The 20,406-nt window shown below is 42.7% G+C and overlaps 2 protein-coding genes across 6 annotated transcripts in view; one reads left to right on the forward strand and one right to left on the reverse strand.

Annotated features, from left to right (window-relative positions):
* Positions 1–3,970: 3,970 nt before the first annotated feature.
* On the reverse strand, positions 3,971–16,819 carry vrk1 (VRK serine/threonine kinase 1). 5 transcript variants are annotated; one of them, XM_080480180.1, is made up of 13 exons: positions 16,737–16,819; positions 16,020–16,179; positions 15,759–15,814; positions 14,281–14,350; positions 13,641–13,728; positions 12,674–12,782; positions 12,043–12,135; positions 10,120–10,252; positions 9,246–9,366; positions 8,962–9,020; positions 7,871–8,037; positions 6,576–6,666; positions 3,971–6,468 (listed from the first exon to the last, which is right to left on the reverse strand). In XM_080480180.1, exons 2-13 carry the CDS (start codon positions 16,177–16,179, stop codon positions 6,317–6,319), a joined length of 1,299 nt encoding a protein of 432 aa, XP_080336306.1. In that variant the 5' UTR covers positions 16,737–16,819; the 3' UTR covers positions 3,971–6,316. The 5 variants fall into 5 exon arrangements, with proteins under 5 accessions (XP_080336306.1, XP_080336310.1, XP_080336308.1 ...); XM_080480184.1 differs by having other exon boundaries at positions 16,617–16,745; XM_080480182.1 differs by having other exon boundaries at positions 16,606–16,745.
* A 1,574-nt stretch (positions 16,820–18,393) lies between these two features.
* The window catches only part of LOC308119674 (protein phosphatase 1 regulatory subunit 37), a gene marked incomplete at both ends in the record, with an annotated part of 60,918 nt that continues 58,905 nt past the window's right edge, over positions 18,394–20,406 (forward strand). Inside the window, 2 exons of the mRNA XM_080479823.1 lie at positions 18,394–18,553; positions 19,928–20,028. Coding sequence (XP_080335949.1) covers positions 18,394–18,553; positions 19,928–20,028 — 261 coding nt within the window. The remainder of the gene's footprint in view (positions 18,554–19,927; positions 20,029–20,406) is intronic.

Genomic DNA, 20,406 nt, shown 5'->3' on the forward strand with positions numbered 1-20,406 from the left:
TATCTGGGGAAAACCCACACAGGGAGAACATGCAAACTCCACACAGAAAGACATTGCGCAGAGAATTGAATGCCGTCTTCTTGCAATATCAAATTAGACGGATCAAATGCTGACTTATTTATGTGTAACACTTAAAACAAAGACAAGATGGTAAGAACGTATTATACAGCTCGAATTTACTCTGTTTTGTATTCATTTAAATCGTATAATGTCGTATAATGTACACCCATCCTTCTCAAGCCGAGTTTGTGGTTTACCTCATTTCATAATGTAGACAACCTGCAGGTTCTTAATGTAGTTAGGAAAACCGGTATACCGCAATAGAATTCAAACGTCGTCTGTCAGTGTTTTAACTTGAGGATCAGCCGTTGACACTAATGCAGCTGATGAGACTTAATTAGATTGTGAACTGTATGAAACCCACAGAGTTTTTAATGGATTTCCTGTTCTGAATCTCCATGGAGCCGGCGAAGAGCCGCAGGACCTTTCTCGGATGTCTCCTGCTCTGCACTCGTGCACGTGTCTGATATTCACAACACAAACAACAGGTTTTAAAATGGTTCACCTGCTTTTCACAGCGGCCATCAAAAGGTGAGACCATGTTGCTATTGCAGCCGCTTCAGCGACATGAGGTGCCGACGTCAAGTTGCCGATCTCACTTATCAGGCCGTTTTCAGAAATGGGGAAGAAGACTGACAGGAAATATTAAGTGTGTCCTCCACTTTCACCGGAGTCGGGCCTGTCACCGTTAATCCGTTGCACCCAGGAGCAGCAGATGAGGATGTGCGGTTGTGACTGGGTGGAATCCACACTAATAGGGCAACATCCTTCTACTGAAACCTTCATGAGACCAGAAGTGACTAAACTAACTCAACCGTGTGCGTTTATAACTTTACGTCAGCAACACTGCACCGTGTAATCAAGCAAGTGGCCTTAAACAACAACAGCAAGAAGTGTTTAAAAATGACAATATGAATTTGATTTATTGAAGCCACCTGCTTCTGCGTTTCACTTGCTCAGACGTCTGAATGTTTAGCAATGAGAGGAGAGAGAGAGAGAGAGAGAGAGAGAGAGAGAGAGAGAGAGAGAGAGAGAGAGAGAGAGAGAGAGAGAGGCAGGAAGTATTAACCACTTCCTGCACTTCGATCTGTCCCGGGTTGCAACAAGAGACAGAACAAAACCTTTAAAGTGAGCAGAGGGTTCTTCCATGACTCTTCAACAGTCAAACAAACAACGATGATACAGTTTAAACAGCAGTAACAGCCGTTGTTTGTGTTTACCACTGTGAGGATCCAGGTTACTCACTCACAAAATCAGGTTTCAGGTCAGAATTTGGGGCAAAAGTCATTATGTCCGATGACCTACAGTATATATACTATATATAGATATAGTATAGTTGTATAGGGTATAGTTAAGGGAACATATTCCTGTCACACCCATCATCAACTTAATTTAAATATGCCAAGGCTCGGAGATCCAGCCCCCGTTTGTATTTATACAACGCTTCGAATTAAAGTGCATCATTTTTACATTTTCATGTCTGAAAATGTTCATATGTGCACGTAGATGGACAATAACGACGACTTTTGCCCCCAGAGTGTCATGACCCCCCCCCCCCCCGTCTATATTCTCCTGAGAGTTATAGTTTTATTATTGAGAGTCTCCAACTTGGTCGTATGTCCATACGAATGTTCGTTTCCTCACCATTGTTAGTGTTTATAGACGATCTGCAGGCACGGGGGTGGTTTCATTACAAAAAAACAAACAGCACCCACTAGTGGCCCAACATGCTAACTACATTGTTTTTAGCGTTTTGGTCATTTCAGTGTAACAGACATTGTTTCTGAAACTTTTCTGAAACACAAAATGCTAAATCAACGTGTTTTCACTTGAAACATTCCTTGTGATTTCTATCCCATGAGCTATCTAATGTCAACTAACCACCGGACTACATTTGGACTCTTCAAGCTGTTTTTAAGTCTGGGACAGGTCACCAGGCCATCACTTCAAAAACATTGGTTTTGGCTCTTTGCTTCTTATAATTAGTGACGCAATTGGACACCACCACGAGTAAGAAATTAAATTAAAATCCCATTTGTCCGCGTTCTCGTCTCCGAAGACTCCAGGATCGCAATGAACAAACACGCTCACAACATCGAGACCAACAAGAAACTGTTCACTCTTTTCCCTAAGTTCACATTTTGCAGTGGCTTCTCTTTCCACGAATTTAAAAAAAAAGAAAAAAAAAAAAAAAAGAAAAGAAGAAGAAAGAAATTAAGTGTGTGTGTATGTGTGTACATTTTATCATTTCTGCTATCGCCTTTTGAAAATTGCAGGTAGCGGAGTGTTTAACATTCTCTTGTCAAGCGTCCTCCTGCTGGGACAATAAATGCCTGTCCAGTTTTGCTCACAGCGGCGGCTGCAGATTACAAACAGCAGGAGTACGCCGGAGTCTGAACACAATACCGATAAGGACGCCCGTCTTAGTGCCGCTGCTTTGGCTGGCTTCTCCTCACGCCAGGAACCCGCTGCTTTCTAATATTTACACACAACTAGAATGGCAAATGTACCGTAACTTCACCCCCCCCCACACACACACCTGGAACCTGTGTGCAGATTTTAGTGGGGGCTTCTTCTTTTTTTTTTTGTCTTTTGGGAGAGGGGGTTTGTTGTTTAGTGGAAGGAGGGCTAAATTACAGCACAAATTTCATTCCGTCTTTTCATCCAGTTGAGTTGAGGGCGGGGTGTGGATGATTGCAAGCGTTGAAAAGTTTTTATTGTACTTTTTTTTTTTTTTTTTTTTTAAGACTGGGTGGGAGTGCAGGTTGGTGAATAGAATTTGTGTGTCTCTTTTGCCATCAGGTGAAGGTGGAGGGTGAAATGCAGATTTACAGTGAGAGCGGTAAAAAATGGCAGAACCATGGAGCTGCAGGGAGAAGACGCAGGAGGCCGCCGACATAGCGGATTATTCACAACGGCAAAACAAAGCAGTTCATGGGATTTACATTAAGACACAATGAAAAGAAATCACTTCACTTTAACTTTTCACTATATCTAATTCTGTGTCAAGAGAGGCAGCAAATGCCAAAAAAGATGTAGGCTTCTTTGAAAACGTTGTAATATCCCAGGATGTGGTGGTTTAGCAAATAGTTCACAGCATGTCGGGCTTGTTTTGAACAGTCTGTCGTATTTATACTTACTTGAAAAAGGAAACTCTACAGCTGCTTTGTAGTCAGTCACCAAGGAAGGTAAAGAACCTCCTCAAATCCTCATTTTAAAAAATTGATAACCATTAATATATAAGAAAAGATGCTTGTGTTAGGAGACACTCTTGTTTATGGACTTGTCTTTTTAATCTCAGCAACTTTTTAACCTAAACAGCCCATTTTATCCTGAATTACCACTTTATACCCAGGGTTAGGCAGCACATCTTTCTTTCTTATATTTCTTTCTGTAGCTTTGGGAATGATATGGACAAGCTGGAACCAGCCGATGGCGGTCATGCAACTTCACGAAGGCTAGGAGGAGGAAGAGGAAGAACAGGAAGAAGAAGAAGAGGAATCAGGGATGAAAAAGCTGCTGATGAGAAAGAGGGAAACAGTCATCAGGTCTGATGAGAGCGGTGGGAAACAATGTAGATAGATAGAACCAGCAGATGGCGATAATGCAACTTTATGGATGCCCACCTGCTTGTCTGCACCCTCTGGCTGGACTCCGCCCTCTGGCTGGACTCCGCCCTCTGGCTGGACTCCGCCTAGTGCCTCACCTCATCGCTGCTGCCGGTGTGCGAGGGGACCACCTCCACACTGTCCTAGTTTTATAGAGTCACCAATAATAACAATCCAACTGTGTGATCTGTCCAATACGAAGGTCCCTGTACTCTCCATTGTTAGTATTTATGGCGTATTGTCTTGAAACAAACAACAGCACCTACTAGTGACTCTGCATAAAAAAACTCAAATCATTTTCAACATTTCTGCCGTTTCCATGTAAACGGACATCTTTATTAAAACTTTGCCGTGTGAATGCAAAACTGTACTGAAACAAAAATGTCTTTCCACTTGAAATGTTGTCGCGCAACATTCATTCATTTCAGTGAAACTTTTCAGTTAATCATGACAGTTGAGGCCAAAAGTATGATGAGTTTTTTAAATCTCCCGTTATGTCAGGTCTGTTTCTGTAGTGCAAATATAATAAAGCTTCTCCAGTCACAGCCGGCAGATGATTGGTGAGCGTCTGCTGTTCACACGGTTTTCCGGATCAAAGAGGATTCATGGCAAGTTGACCGAAAGGGCAAAGTGCAACAAGGAGGAGCTGAAGCCTGAACTCCCTCAAAGGACTGGAGGAGCATCACAAAGAGCGGGCTGAGGCCCGAGTCGGCGCATCAAGAACCAACACACACACACACGAAAATGACCGCGTCGAAGCCCGCCTGAACCGAGCGAAGTGAAACCTTACGTGGCCTCGGGGAAAAGAAAAAACAGGAGCAGTCCACAGTCTCCTTTTCAAATGAAAGTCGGTGTTGGATGTAATTCGTGAATCACGGGAGGAAGAGTCTCCCAACGCAAAGTTGCTTCAAGCTCAACGAGTCTAAAGTCTTTGGGGTTTGAGCTCCAACGTCATTATGCACAGAAATGCAATCACCTTTGGTTTAGGTTTACAATCCAATATTTCTTTACTGAAGGAGAAACCGCGAACGTCTACCACAGAATTATGACGACTGCATTCAATTGCTCGTCTTCAACATGCATGGATTTGTTGTTTTCACCTTAAAGTAAACCAAGTATTACAGTAATGTGGAGATACTACACTTCATATCTGGTTCAGATTAGAACAGTCATCGTCTTTGGAATTTCTGGATATTGGCTCGCAGGCTGAAAGGTACATAGACAAAGACGCCGAAGCATCTGACAAAACAAAACAAACAAATATACATATATTTATTGGGCTGTTAAAATAAATGCTCTTATTTGTGCTACATTACTGATTGTCTGAGGACACAGGGATTCCGGCGTTTCAGGGTTTGTCTAATTATCCCTTCTGGTATAAGCTTATTGCACTTTCACTCAACACTTGAAAGTTGTTTAAAACGCCCTCCTGCAAAAAGAGAGAACTTTTGGTGTCTAAAACGTATACCTTATATCTTCCCGCTGAGCACGCAGGATCCCCCCCCCCCTCAAAAAACCCACAGACAATTGTCACAAACACAGGAAACCTGCCAGCCAGGGAAACTGTCATCAAGTTATTGGCGTGTGGGCCCGGGGAGGCTTGGCATCCATATCATGAGAGCAGCGGTGGAGGCCACTGCTGCGAGGCTTTCACGCTCCGCCAGCTCGCCAGTCGGGAGGGCGACCACGGCAACAAACGCCCGGCGGGCCGGTACCGCCGCTCTGCAAGCGGAGAAGATGGTAGTCTTGTGCTAAGTGCTGTCCCTTCGGCCCCCTCCATCTTTTAACCCCCCCCCCAATCCATTTGCTATCATTATGTACTACTGCCCCCTACTGAGGATTCACGGCTGTGGCGCCCCCAAGGTCAGTGTCAGGGAGGGGAGGGGGTAGAGTTTTTTTTTTTTTTACTCCTGAAGAGGCGGCAGCAATCGATGGCAAGCCACCGGCCACCACAGGGACCCCCGAGGACCCTCACAACACCGACATTAGCGGAGATCTCTTCCTCTGTGGGGAGGGAAGGCAGAAGAGGAGGGGAGGGCACAGCCTGTTGGAAGTTAATGGGGGAGGGCGGGTGGTGGTGGTGGTGGTGGTGGTGGGGGCGGGGGTCCATGAGATTGAGGACAGGGGAAAACGGACAGCTCGTCAGCAGCTTCTCCAGAGAGAAACACTCATGTGAAGGAAACGATGTCGCGCCGGTGATTCGACAAACTTTCACGACCATTAGAAAAAAGAAAAAAAACATCCGTCACATTTCATCTGCAGGTCAGCGGCGGGCGGGAGGACAAAGAGCCACATTCAGCCAGCGATTTAGATTCCACCGTGATTGCCGTCCCGTCTCCTCCTGAACAGGTACATTAGCACCATCAAGCCCAGCGGTGCGTCACTTATTCCCACTAAAGCCTAAAAGGTCTAACACGGCGTTTCCCATTTAGCCTCCGGGAACAAAAACGCTTCTTTTTCAAACCAAAGTAAAACGTGTCACTAAAATCAGTAAAATCGCTGAATTACAAGAAAACTTATAGAGTGACCAGGATGGAATTTGGGACAAAAAGCGTCATTTTGAATGAATCTTTATTAGATTTTGATCAAACCACATAAAAAAAGAAAATTCACAGCGTGTGAAAACTTGACAGGAGTGCTGAAGGAGTTTAGGAGGTGGCTTTCCTTGTTCTGGTTCGGGTTTTCTTGGCGCCCCCCGGTGACGCCTGGCTCTCCGTCGCCGCCGGCCTGGATTTGGGGGCGGCCCGCTTCTTCGGTCGAGTGGGAGTCTTTTTGGGACTTTTCTTGGCTCCGTTCACCTCTGCAGGAGAGAATTCAATAAAACTCCACCATATGACAGCGCTGGTTAAGGAGGGGGGAGGGGTGGGGAGGGGTAGGTAGGGGTGGGGTGGGTGCATGAAAACCTACCTGGTTTCTTTGCGACTCTCTTCTTTTTAACGACAGTTCCTTCCGCCTCATCCGGTTCCGCGTCGTCTGACGGGTTCTTTCTCTTCAGCTTCTGCGACGAGAGCAAAACAGGAGAAATGAAAAAGTGTCAGCGACTCATTTTGTTTTTCACTTTATCACCCAGCCCGAGTGTTTTAGCTCGGAGTCCACTCTCTCCGCCTGACAAAGGCGGTCGACTCCTCCCTCCGCCGTCAGTAACGAAGCTCTGTTCTGAACCATCACTCCCACCGCATCCCGCCCTTCTGGGGTTTTTTTTTTTTTTTTTGCCCCCATTTCGACAATTGCTACCTCATGATCACCGCGCGTCACCCACCGAGGTGAACAGATTGGTGGGATAATTACATACAATAACCAGCACCGAGGCCCGGTAACCCTTTGGCTGGCAAACACCGCGTCCCTGATGGCATCTTCCATATGCACAGGGAGCAAAAGTGCATCAGGGGTGGGGGGGGGGGGGGGGGGGGGGGGGGGACTGGAAAAGCAGGTGAATGGAAAAGGGCGCTCCGTCTGAATACAGTAATTATATCATCAAATTCATTGTTTAGCCGCCAGCTGAGAAACATCGCAGGTCAGTGAAACAAAGTTAAGAGTTGTGACGACACAGATCTGCAGAATCCAAATATACATATTGTATATAGTTGAAGTATTTCCTTGTAGTGAGATTGTGAGTGCATTTTCCCCCCCTTTTTAAATTTTACTTAAAAAAAAAAAAAAAGAAAAACTGTACTTGCGATTTTAATCATTTTTGTTTAAGTATTTTTGTTATTATTTGAGTACTTTTGGCAATTCCAATCATCTTCGCTGTTTTACTTTATTCAGCCGTTTTTAGCTTGGAGATTAGACAATTTTTTTTAAATCTGGTTTATAAATTTTTATTAAAAATGTGAGCAAAGTTTCTATTGGAAAATTATTTTCTAAAAATATCAGGGCTGAAGCGTAACATGTGGTTGCAGAGCTGCAGGTTGCAGACCCCGGTGCTAAAATATATTTTCCCCAAACTAAATCAAAGTTCCCCACTGAGAGCCAAGCTTCAATCTAGTAAATTCCTGTTTTATTCCCATTAATTTCAATGGACTCCCATTTATTTAAAGTTTCCAACTTTGAAAATTCCTGGAATTTTGCAACCTCCTAAATAGATGGTGTATCCACAGAGGCAGGTTTGAAACGCCGAGATGAAGAGTTTTTCAATCGGGGCTGATGTTTGCGACTTGGTTCAGTCTGCAAACTTCTTCTTCTGCCTTCATGTGTTTGCTGACCTTCGCCGGTGAAGCGGCTCCTTTGGCGGGCGAGAAAACCAGCTTGAAGTCGTCTTCGGCCTTGATGGCTTTCAGACCGGCCTGCAGGATGGAGCGCAGCTTCTCATATGCTGGTTTGTCCTGATATCCCAGAGCTTTGACCTCCTCCATGAACCTCTGGATCTCACCTGAAACATCAAGAGGCAAAAAGACTGAAGGACTCATATTAAGCAAAATTCACTTCCTAATAGTTCACCGACAGTAATAATCGTCAGAGCAGCTCTGCTCTGGCACATGGCACAGTGAGAGGAAGTACTTCCTCCTCTTCCTAAGATGGGCATGTGTGGGGGCGGAGCCAGTCCAGCTCACACAGACGCAGCAGATTCTGAATGTAGCTCCTATGATCCAATATTCAAATGGATTTGGGGCAATAAACTTTGAATACAACGTTTTCAGGTGAAAGTGTTGGATAATACGACCCCTTTAAAGTTGCTTCATGTGAAGGCAAGTTTGGCAGGAAGTCTTCAATCTGGAGAGTTTCCTTGTTTGGGGAAATAAAAAAACCTACAAATCTAAACCCAATTAAAAGGCTTTCAAGATTTTCACTTGTAAGAATCCCCACTGAGACCCTGCTGATTATTACATGATTGTTTATCCACTTGTACAATCCTGGAAATTCTCCTTAAAAAAAAAAAAAAAGTAGCTTAATGTAGTATGTTTACCTTTACACTAAAGCATATCCTCCAGTGTGGATACCTCTTTCTTCCAACATTTCCATCACCATAAAGTTCTGCACTGTACTTAATTCAATTTGACTTGGTTTTTGACACGGTAACACGTACGCACGGCTGGGAGCCGTAAGCGGCACGCCGGTCGTGTTCGGCCGAGGAAAAACTAGTCAGAACTGCCAACTTATAAAAGACAGTGAGACAAAAGTCTGATTGAATCGAGCAGGTCAGACGATGGGAGTTATCTTTAAATAATATAATAAAAATAAGGATGACAAGATCAAAAAGTAAGTCCCTATGAGGAATATCACTAAAGTCGATGGTGAGAGACATGGTCACAGTTTTACAGTAAGCCCACAAGAAATTGGCGTGTTTTTGTGTTACCTGGCTTTTCTTGAGAGGAAAAACACTCGTCCATAAATTCTGAGATGTTTTCTTGACATCTATGAAAAAATAAAATAAAAAATTGAAAAGCAGAAGAAGCTCCAGGTCAATATGTTGAGTGTAAAAAAAACCAAAAACAAGCTACGACACAATGACATACATCATTATTCAAACTTTAGAATACCGTGTTTATCTTTAGAATACAAAGTGTTGAAACAGACATTAAAACCCGGAGACACAGTGATGTGAGGCGACCAGCGACCGCCAGCAGACGTCTGTCTCACCTGAGCTTGCCGTCTCTGACGTACAGGGCGTCCTGCAGCTTGTCCTCCCAGGGCAGCCGGCCGCACAGCCACTGAACCATACAGTAGCTCAGGATCTCCAGGTCGCTCCTCCTGCATGCAGCTGGAAGCAAAACGCACGAGCTAAACAAGCGCTTCATACAAAGAAACACCAGTGGAAAGTGCTTTTTTTTTTAAAAACGAGCATAGTGTATGGAGTCTTTTCATTAATTCATTGTTGCCACGATGAAACTGCATTTCTCCACATCAGTTGTCTGCAACCTTTATGACCAAAGAGCCGCCTTTGGCCTTCGTTCCACCAGATTAGATCTTAGGAGTCTTAATTTTTAACCTTTAAAATAAGTACAGCGCCGCCTGTCCTTTCATCGCTACAATTTAGAGCGTGGAGACATTCTTTTAATAGTTTGTTTAAGCAGTTTAATGTCTTTTTATTTTAAAAATGTAAAGAGATTTTTTTTAGTTGTTTTCTCTGCATCAGCATTTTGACTTATATTTCTCTGTATTACCTTTCCAGGTGATTTATTCTGTCAAGCCATTTTACCCATTTTAACCGTTTTGACGTTTTTGTTTCATCTGTGGCTGTTTTTTCAGTTTATTTCAAGTTTTTTTTTTTTTTTGGTAGTTGTGGTAAACATTTCGATTTTTACAAAAATGGGGTTTTCTTGCATTTTTTTTGTATTGACTTGGTGAAAATAAAAAAAAATGAAAAAAGACTCTACAGTCGCAGGTTGCAAACTGACGCTTGAGATGGTGAAAAAAAAAAATACTTTTCTCTATCTTCTTAATATCTTAATGTCGAAGTGCGAGCATTGTGACCGGGACACAGGATGCTGGTGCGTCATGCACTTGTACCTACATGCTCCTTTGTGGGCGTCGATGCTGGTGAACTCAATGGTGCCATCGTGACATCTCTTGGGATCCTCCTTGTACTCTTTGGGGACGCCGTCGGGAGCGTACCTATATGCCAGCCCATAATCTACTAAGTAAACCTACAGTTCACAAACACAGTGATTCAGGCATGCACTGAGAGAAGAACTGACTTTCTACAAAGTACATAACACGTGTTCAGAGCAAGCGTTCCACCTGTGGTCAAACAGAAGTTTCCACTGTCGTGACATTAACCATAAGCTGTAAGCTTATAAGTCCGTTTAGTTTATTTCACCCTCTTCAGTGCAAATGAACTTGACAACTGGTGCAAAAAGAAAAAAAAGAAAAACCTCAAAGGGGAAGTGGTTTGATCGCGTCTCTTTCCTGTATTCTTCCGGCCAAACGATCATCTAGTTCATGAGATATTGTCACTACTGGTGGCACAACCTTTACAAGAGAGCCGGCACCGAATTCTCTTTCCATTTTTGGAGTGATTGTTAATTTAGCACATTAATGAGTTCACTGTCAAGTCTTTGAGTCGTTAAATGAATAAAACTACATACGGCAGCGAAGGCTTTCAATCTGAACAATTGGTTGAGCTGCATTTGACGTGTAAGTTAAGTGTTTATCAATTCTAGAGCCGGGGTGCCAAACATAAGGCCCGTGGATCACCAAGCGGCCCGTGAGAGGCTTCAATCAAACCCTCCAAGCAGATTGGGAAACACATTTCTTGATGCAACAGATACAGGAGAGGTTTTTCCACTGTAGTTTGCACCAGAAGGTTCCATTTAAAGTGGCTTTATGTTGAGATTGTAAACATTTTCAGTAGTAATTGTTGAAAAAATAAAGTGTTTGTCAGCCTGTGAAAATCCCACAAATGTAATTTTTATGGGATGTTGACGGTCCTTCCTTCACTGTCTCAGGTGCAGACTTGCATCTGCCTTGTTTACTTCACCCTATAAAAAGCTGGACTGTGCTGGAAGTTTTTTAGGCAACTCCTGGACATCCTGCTGAATGTTGTACTGTTATTTGTCTCTCTTGCTGCAAGACTTATTAAAATTCTCTTTTTAATTGCTTTGAGTCCGATTCTTGTGTATTTGTCTGCTTGAGGTTTTTTCCTCTAAGTTTTCTTAACATATACTCTGCGCCACAACAACAAAGGAAAACTTTAAAGTATAAATGTAACCGCTATTATTGCAATTTCTTACAGATTCGCCCCACCCAAGATGAAACCGGATTGTTTTTTGGCCCGTGAACTAAAATGTGTTTCGACACCCCTGTTCTAAAGCAAAGAGTCTCAGAGACAACAAGATATTATGCTTATATTCGGTTTCTAAAAAGAAAAACAAATATGCAGTGACAAAGTCAAACCTAGAGAGTGCAAACTGCAGGGGAGAAAATAAAATAAAGAAAAGAAAAAAAACAAAAAAACAACCTTACCTAATATGAAACTCCTACGGGGCTGATTTTTAAATTGTCATTTATAAATAGCTCTTTAATAACACCACCAATGATACATTATTAATCTTCAAATTAAATATTTGCCCCTGCCCCTACCTTGTTTGCTGGAAAAAGCTCTTTGGTGTTGCCATCTAATCTCCCCTGTTTGAAACACACACACGCGCATACACACACACACAAACAGAGAGACACACACACACACACTCTCCCCGCCTCCCTCCCCCCGGGCTTTAATTGAATCTAATGAAGCAGTACAAGTGCGTTACGACCAAAAAACACAATCATCTCTCGGCTTTCAAAGAGCAGTGCTGGGGGTCGCAAGCAGCACCTTTGTTTCCCGACAACAGATAAAAAAAACTCCTCGTTTGAAGGTTTCTCATTATTTCCCCTACAAAAATAAATAAATAAATAAATAAAACAAATGTACAAAAGGCTTTAAAATGCGACTGACCTTGTTGGGATCGTTGTGGCTCAGCATGAGGTTAGACGCCTTAATGTCAGCGTGTACGTACTCGTGGTCATGGATGTACTCGAGGATATCCAGCTAGACGAGGGGAAAACATTTGTTCTTGATCAACGCACAGATAAAAATCTGGAAACAGAAACATTTGCAGGAAAACACAGTGATTAGAAAAGATAATCTTATGAAGGTGATGTGATCTCCATCAGCCACCGTACGCTCATGTAAATTCTCAGGTGGTTGTAAAATGCCTTTATATCATCTATTATTCATTTAACCTTTATTTCACCAGGAAAAATCCCACAGAGATTTTTTTTTTCTTTCCCTGGGAGCTTCCTGGTAACGGCACATGAGGCTAGCTCCCCTGGCGACGCTAAAAATGAACGACACATTGCGCGAACGCTGCCAGTCGCCCCCTGAACAGTGACTCTGCATTATTCCTACCCAATTCCTCTTACATAACCGGAGTGCAGAGATCCGTTTCCGGCGGTTTCACACTTAAACGGGAGGCCGGCGAGTTTTGAACCGAGCAACATTCCAATATATTTCTGAAGTCAAGTCACGCGCGCTACGGACGTGAGCAACGCAGCCGCTTCAGGCTTCAGAGAGACAAATGACTGACCACTCGGAGGCCGAGCTGCAGGACCAGTTTCCGGGGGAATCTCCGGCCGCTTTCTTCAAACTTCTTCTGCAGGTCTGTGCCGAGTCTGTCGATGACCATGAACCGATACCTGCAAGCAAAAAAAAAAAAAAAAAAAAAGACTTCTTCAGCACGTCTGACGAACAGGATGCAAACAGGAAAGAAAAAAAAAAAAGACGAAATGTAACAGTATTTCGCTTTTAGATAATTGTATTATATTTCTATTATTTACTAATGCTAATAACAAAGTTCAAATCTAAGCAGTGAAGATTGACTCATAATAAAGAGAGAAAAAACTACATGGCATTGACACAGTGGCTTACTATATAACAATGCTTATCGCACGACGAGACATCATGCAAGACATTTATTCGAAGCCCTTCATTTGTCGGTTGCTGCCGAACCATTCTCTACCCTGCATAATTTATCTATTTTTATTTACTTGACTAGAAATTGTAGAAAAACCACGCTAGTTAAATTACCCGACCAGTAGAAAATTAGTCGACGAGTCCGGTACTCGCTATCAAAATGTCGTCCCAACCTTGGTGCTTTCAGTTCCTTTTGTTTAAATAACTTTCAAGCCCTCATGAAACTATGAAACCGTAAAAGTGAAGAAACCCCCTAAACTGGAGGCTCTTCAATGCACTGCCGTCTGATATAAACAATAAAGAAAAGGTACATGTAGTTTTTTAGTGGGTCTCCAAAGAACAGAGATAATTTTAATTAAATGCTTTGTTGTAACCAAGACACACAAACAAATGAAGTATCATAAACCGGAACAAATGTAAAGGAAAATCTGCTGACGGTGCGAAATTTCTCACGTGGTTTAGTTTCTAAATGTGCATCAGCTGGTGACAAGATTACAAAACTAATGCCGAAAAAAAACCCAAACAAAAAAAAAAATCTCAGGATGTGAATAAGGTTTACTGCCCTCTGTGTGCGTTCTTACTTTTTCCCGTCTTTCTCATGCAGACCAGAGCCCCAGTACCTGGGAACACCGAGACTCTTCAGCTTGTGTGACCTCATCCAGCTCTGAACTGCAAAAAAATAAATAGAAAACAGTTCAATCTGAGTATTCTTTGGGTAAATGTACTAATTGCACTTGACTGTAAATCCGGGAGAGTTTGGTTCTTGAAAAGTTTACGTGGAATCTGTATTAACTGGGCGATGGCAGTGATGCTAAGAGAAATAAGATCATAATAATTCCAGTGGGCGGGGGAGGGGCTGGCCAGCCTGGCCGCAAGCTAATCTGCTGCAGGGACAAATATTTACCAACAACACGAGATTCCAGCATGAATAAAATATGAGCCTTTGGTTCCTTAGTAATATAACAGTTAATTGTCAGGGGAGATTGACATTTGGATTGTTATTATATAAAATGCAAAGCTGTGGCCTGGGGGCCAACATCGCTGCCACCAAAAGATTCTTTTCCTCTGCAGGGCCCCTCCGTGTCTCTGCAACAAGGCGTTCTTTTTAATTAACAAAGTTGGCTCTCTTTTATTCGCTCCTTGTGATCACAGGGCTAACTTTGGCTAGGTGACACACTTCTGGGTGTACGCGTGTCTCCGAGGAGTGACGGTGTGACTTACTGAGATCGGGCTTGGCGGCTCGCATGTAGAACTTAAGCTCGGAGAACAGCGGTCCGTTTTCACTGGGCTCCTGTGGACAAAACAAAAGGCACCCGTAAGCCTGCATCCACCTACATAAGACTGCGGACACGCGCTTCTGCATTGGCATGGGATGCATTCATGCACGTACAGGTGGAAAGTAGAACTACAAATCAAGAATGTATCAGGGCTGACAAATCGATGGATTTCAGAGTTGATCGCGGAGAGCAAAGATAACGGATGACATTCAGAAGCAGCTTATCTTTCCCTTCAGGGTTTTTGCAATTGTAATTCTCAGCCGTTTGCATTTTTATTTTGGCTGAAAACAAAAATATACAGAAATTTAAAAGGTAAAAACCTCCCAGTTTCAGTTATAAAGGCTAGTTTCTACTTTCAAGGCGAGGATTAAAACATTCCTATCTGATGAAGTTTTCCATAAAAGACAGCTCATGTCACCCCTGGACCATTCATTAGTTAAGCTGCTATCAACGTAAACTGTTGTCAGAGGTTTTCATTCCCTTTCATACTCACCGTAGTTCCATATCTCTAATGTTCCTTTTATTTGTATGTTCATACAAGATCTCTGACAGTGGAACTGAGGGAAGTTTGTGATCAGTGTATCTCGTGCCCACCATGTGTGCAGCATGTGGGTCCATTCGGTTGTTTTTCTAGCACTACCCCCTTTGTCCCTACTAACAAGTGCAACAGAAAGCTGAGCTTGTGGATGCACCTTAAAGCTCAGGTGGCAGGGCTTTTCTGTTTAGAAGTTCTATAAGATGGTTATATTGTGATTGGTGCTTTAGAAATACAACTCAGCAGTGAGAATAAATGAGTAGGAGTCATGCAAATACATGCCATGATGACAAACATAGAGCACATTACAAACAAGTCAAAAATGCTTCAGTTTCTCTGTACAAAGTATGTATCTTGCACACTTTTTTCTTTTCTTGTCGTCTACATTGCTGCACTATTCTAATCTGTATTATTTCTTTAAATTCATGCCCATGTACACTGCTGGTCCGGAGAAAGGAAGTTCGATACATGTGTAAGGATGAAAATGACAATAAAGACCTTGAACCTCTAGCGCACCCCCCCCACAATAATTATTGTAGTTTTCAAATAAAGTTGCGCCGCATCTTCTGCAACAATAACAGCAAAACTTCTATGACCTTCCTTGTTGTTCAAGCTTCAAAATCAATCAATTTTGCAACTCAGATTCTACTTCCAAACACAAACAATATATAAGTAAAACAATTACTCCTCCCAAACAATAACAAATCCTATCAGGGAAGACTTTTCAGGACAAGCTGATGCAGTTTTGTAGTGCAATAACAGAAATTGAAGAGTGTATGGGCCTCAGTGCAAAAACGAGCATTCAGTGTAATCAATGTTTGATCAAAACCTTGGATGGAATATAATTCAGGTGAAACAAATGCCAATGCATCGATGATGACACTTACAACTTTGATGACGTAAGAAGCGTCGGGACCCACAGATTTGGACGAATTCTCCTCGGCTGGGGGGAAAAGAGGAGTCAATTCAATATTGAGCAGCACTAAAACGTATGCCAAAATGCTTTAACATCCAGAATAGTTCAAAATTACAAAATATTTTTGTCAAGCACTGGTGTTATACACAAATAGTGAGTTAAAGAACTCCCTGTAGCACTGTGTGTTTGTTCCACCTGCTTAATATAGTATAGCGATAGCAGCTATTCTTACCCAGATATATGAGGCCAAAGCCCCCCTGGCCAATGGGTTCCCCGAGCTTCCATGTTTTCTTCCCGGTGTCCGTCAGAACCTCTCCAGCTGGAAACTTCTCCGCCAGCTTCCTCTTCGCTGGAGCTCTGCCTTTGCCTGCCGCCTTGGCTTTGGGAGGCATCTGCAATAAAGCAAAATGTCATCAGTCATACGTGTTGCAGGGAGGCGAGAAATAAAGTGAAACCAAGCAGAGCGAAACTGCGCAGTTGTGGTCAGCACGAAGATTTCGAGTGAGATGTGGGATCGAGTTAAACCTGCTTCCGCACAGACAACAACTTTCAGAATATAATCAATTTAAGGCATCAATAAACACATTTTCACTGCGCGAACCTGAGTATAAGCTGCTGCTAGCACCCAACCAACTAGTGACTAACTTCAGTAACTGAGTGGACGGTCAACGCGAGTTGCCAGTGTGTGTCGGACATTAAAAACACGAGCCGTCTCAGACCGACATAAATCGAGAGGCGCACACTTTATCTTGGCGAGTTGCGAGCCGAGTACGGTCAAGTTCTGTTATCAAAGAATGCTGGTTAGCTATCATGCTAACCGCGCTACTACCACGTCCGTCTCGTGATCACGGGCTGCTTCGTGACGCAGTTTCTCAATCCGCTAACTGTGTCTTCGACGCTGCCCGCAAACGCGACATATTTCGATGAAGTATAAAGACAATATACACACCGTCACTGTGCGGTTTGTGGTCGACTTGTCGGCTAAACTGCAACGAACGACTAAACTTCCCGCAAAACTACCGGGCAGGAAGTGACGTCACGAGGGTTTAATATCCATTGGCTGAGCGCGTACTACGTCACCACAGCGTCCTTACGTAGGCATATGTCTGAAGCACGTTGCGGTGAAGAAGGGATGGAGACATCTCATTTAAAGTTGACAACGTTTGATCCGAATGGCAAGTAAAAAAAAACTAATAAGTCATGGCGGGTCTTATAAGCTTCTAAATAAGCTCGCATTGGAGTTCCCTATTGGTCCGGTCAACAGAGACGGCGTTGCCATATTGGACCGGGCACTTCTTTAAAGCTAATCTGTTAATATTTCCCTTTTTACACTTAAAAATATGCCCTTCCTTTATCAACCCGTTCAATTATCCAGCTTTTTCTTTCGTGCTCACTGTTGTAGTTTAACAGTGAAATGCAAATGACGTAAGGTTTACAAACCATTACATGGTCATTACATTACTACTACCTTTAAATGTACGTATTCTGCATCTTTACTTATTTGCTGATGTTAGCATTTTACACCTAACCAAAAGTTCACGATAAATAATATATCTCACATAGTATGCACTCCAAATTATAATTTTTTTTTAATTATTTGATTACAAATGTCCTGTCAATATCACACTGATCCAGCAACTTGCACAACTTTAACAATTGTGTATAATTTGTGGAATACCGATGCATCCCAGACTCTGACCTGTTTCAAATATTGGCTTGAAAAAATCTTTTTTAGGGTGAAAATGGTATTGACGACATTTCCTGGAATGTCAGTCGACAAGCCTAAAGCAATGTGCAACTTGTGTAAATTGGAACTTAATCCTCACTAAACTAATTTAAGTAAGAATTGTCATCTATAAGCAATGCAATGAAGCATTCTTCTGTCAAACTTCAAGGTCAGGAGATAACAATCTTGTTTTATTACTATTACTTTAAAAAAAACAAAAAAAACAAGTACTTTACAAATAATATAATATGGACATGAACTGGAAAGAATTCCCAAAGTGTTTCCAGGCTCGGGGATCTTTTTGTGATAGCTTCATACTTATCTTTGTTGGAAACCTGAACATCTGTTGATTTGGTGGGTAAATTGTGCTTAAAATTACAACATGTTCTTAACATGGCTCCCTCATTTCAAAGCAGAAAAAAAACCCCTTTGAGTGTTTTCCCACACCATACCCGCCTCTCATTGCCGGCGTACTCACGAGTCTTATTGTAAATGTTGAATTTAAATAGGCACATATGCACAGAGATGCACCTTCTTTGAATGTGTTATTTGATACATACACACCGAGTATCACTTGCAACCTGCGCTGAACTCATGAATAAGATATTGGTTCTTTAGTGTCTTGTCTTTCCAAGTGCCACAGAGTGGAGGGAGCAACGCTTTACATCCGACAGAGCGGCTGGTACGCCCGCTTTCACATCAACTGTTGCACACACTTCTGCCTCCTCTCCAGATTAACCGAAGGAGTACTTCAGTACCTGTTGCCATGGCTCCAAGGACATGAACATAGGCTGCGACCGGAGTGTTTGCCGTCTGAGCTGAGGTGACCATTCATCTACAAATTGCAATGGAAGGCTCCACGGTGGCGTTCTAGAGGGCGATGACCCACGGCAGTGACGACGAGGAGCGGGGCGACGACGACGCAGAGGGACCCAACAAGAGTCAGGAGAAGAGTAGCAAAGAGAGAAAGCATGTGTCCTTCCCCCCTGACGAGCAGATAGTTTCTGGCTTTGCGGAGCACAGAGACACTGACAGAAAGGGTAAGCTGTTGCTCAATCTTGTCAAGCCGAATGCAACCCTGATGATTATTCCACGATGCCATTTCGGTGACTTTTGGCCATCTGTGCGGGAGTTAACGACCCGACAGAGCACCCCAGTTCGTTTTTGATTCAACAAAGAAGTTAAAATTTCTGAATGTCCCAAGAGTGACCCGGCCACAACTTTACCCTGGAAGTTCTAGAGACACATTATGACGATAGCCATTCATTGCACTCTTGTGTTTATGCATTTTAACTGTTCAACCTACGACGGAATCTCAGTGTCAGCATAACACACAAAAAAACTTTTGCTGGTTATTAATCGTTAATCATTAAGTATATAAGGAGATTTTCCAGGTACCAAGTATATAAAGTGACTCAAAAGCAGTGACAGAATGAGTTGTTCACAGAGGGTGTGAATCCTTGTGTCAGGACCCCGATGTAAATCCCCCAAAGTGATCACAGTGATTTTATTATTGACACCAGGATCGATCACGGAAGCCGTTTATTTGCCGAACCAGCAAATATGCCATGTGTTTCAGCTGTTACTTCACCAGCAACACGCCTGTTTTTCCTCATAAAACCCAATACATGGTGGTATCAGAACCCCTACATTTATCATAAAGAAAACATATTTAACACAGTAAAGTCTGGCTGGTATTTGAACCCATGACCTTCTTTCTATGACAATATAAGAACCATGTAGATGGACTGGCCGTTTTTTTTTTTGTAGAATGTACTGTGTTCATCATTGAAGTTAAACAAAGTGAAACATTTTATTTTTATCTTCCAATAAATATCAATTGCATTACTGCTGCACTTAAAGGACAGAATGAGGATTCATGTATAAAGGTCTCCAACTTTTCATAAAAATCTACTGCAGATTTTATTGTGTCATTCATCCTATTTGATTTAATTAAAGTAATCCACTACTTCTCGTAAGTCTCTTCAGATATCAATCCATCTCTATTCAAGCATCCGGAAATAAATGAAATGTGATGCATTCTTTAGTCAAAACATTGATGTCTTTTCTATCATTCAGTCATAACACTTCTCTGTAGTCTCTCGCATCTGGAAATTTCCTATCCCATAAGCCTGGAGGGGGGGTGGTGATAAATTGAGATGCCTGATTGGTTGATTGATCGTTGAGACATTCATGTCCTTCTCACTGCTATTCTCCATGTAACACTCACACACACACACACACACACACACACACACACACACACACACACACACACACACACACACACACACTCACTGCACAGTTTACCGTATGGCATTTCGGAGCCCCTTAAGCACTTCTGAATGGCTGCCGGTGGCTTACTGGGATGCAGAGACATTAAAGCAGAGAATCAGTGCTTTTTTCTGTTTCAGCTGACAGCTGCCTCACCTTGACGGAGGTAATGGCGGCCTACCAGCAGAGCTGCAGCAGACACCAGGTCCAACCCAGAGCGCACATCCTGCAGCAGCTCCAGGTACGCGACTTAACCATCACGAGCGTTACTTTTTTGTCTGTGTCAGTCAAACTGCGCGAGGCGCCTCCGTTGAGGGTTTGCTGCTGAAGCAGTGTTGAGCTGCTGTGGGTGGAGCTGTTTTCACTCCACACTGTTGTTATTCACCGTTCACCCAACTGTGCCAAAACCTTACTTTTGTTTGCCAGCATCAAGGGCAGATCCCTCAGGATGTAATGTCCAAGATTTCTTTTGTTTTTTAAATCAACTGCGTGGAAAGTATAGTCAGCACAGACTGAGATTTTTCAATGCATATGCTGTAACACACTTATCGCAATGTGATGCAATCAGTTTGGAAAATCTCAAACTGAACTGAATATCAATGGAGTCTATGTGTCTGAA

This window comes from Lipophrys pholis (genome assembly GCF_963383615.2).
Source record: "Lipophrys pholis genome assembly, chromosome: 14".
NCBI classification, from domain to species: domain Eukaryota; kingdom Metazoa; phylum Chordata; class Actinopteri; order Blenniiformes; family Blenniidae; genus Lipophrys; species Lipophrys pholis.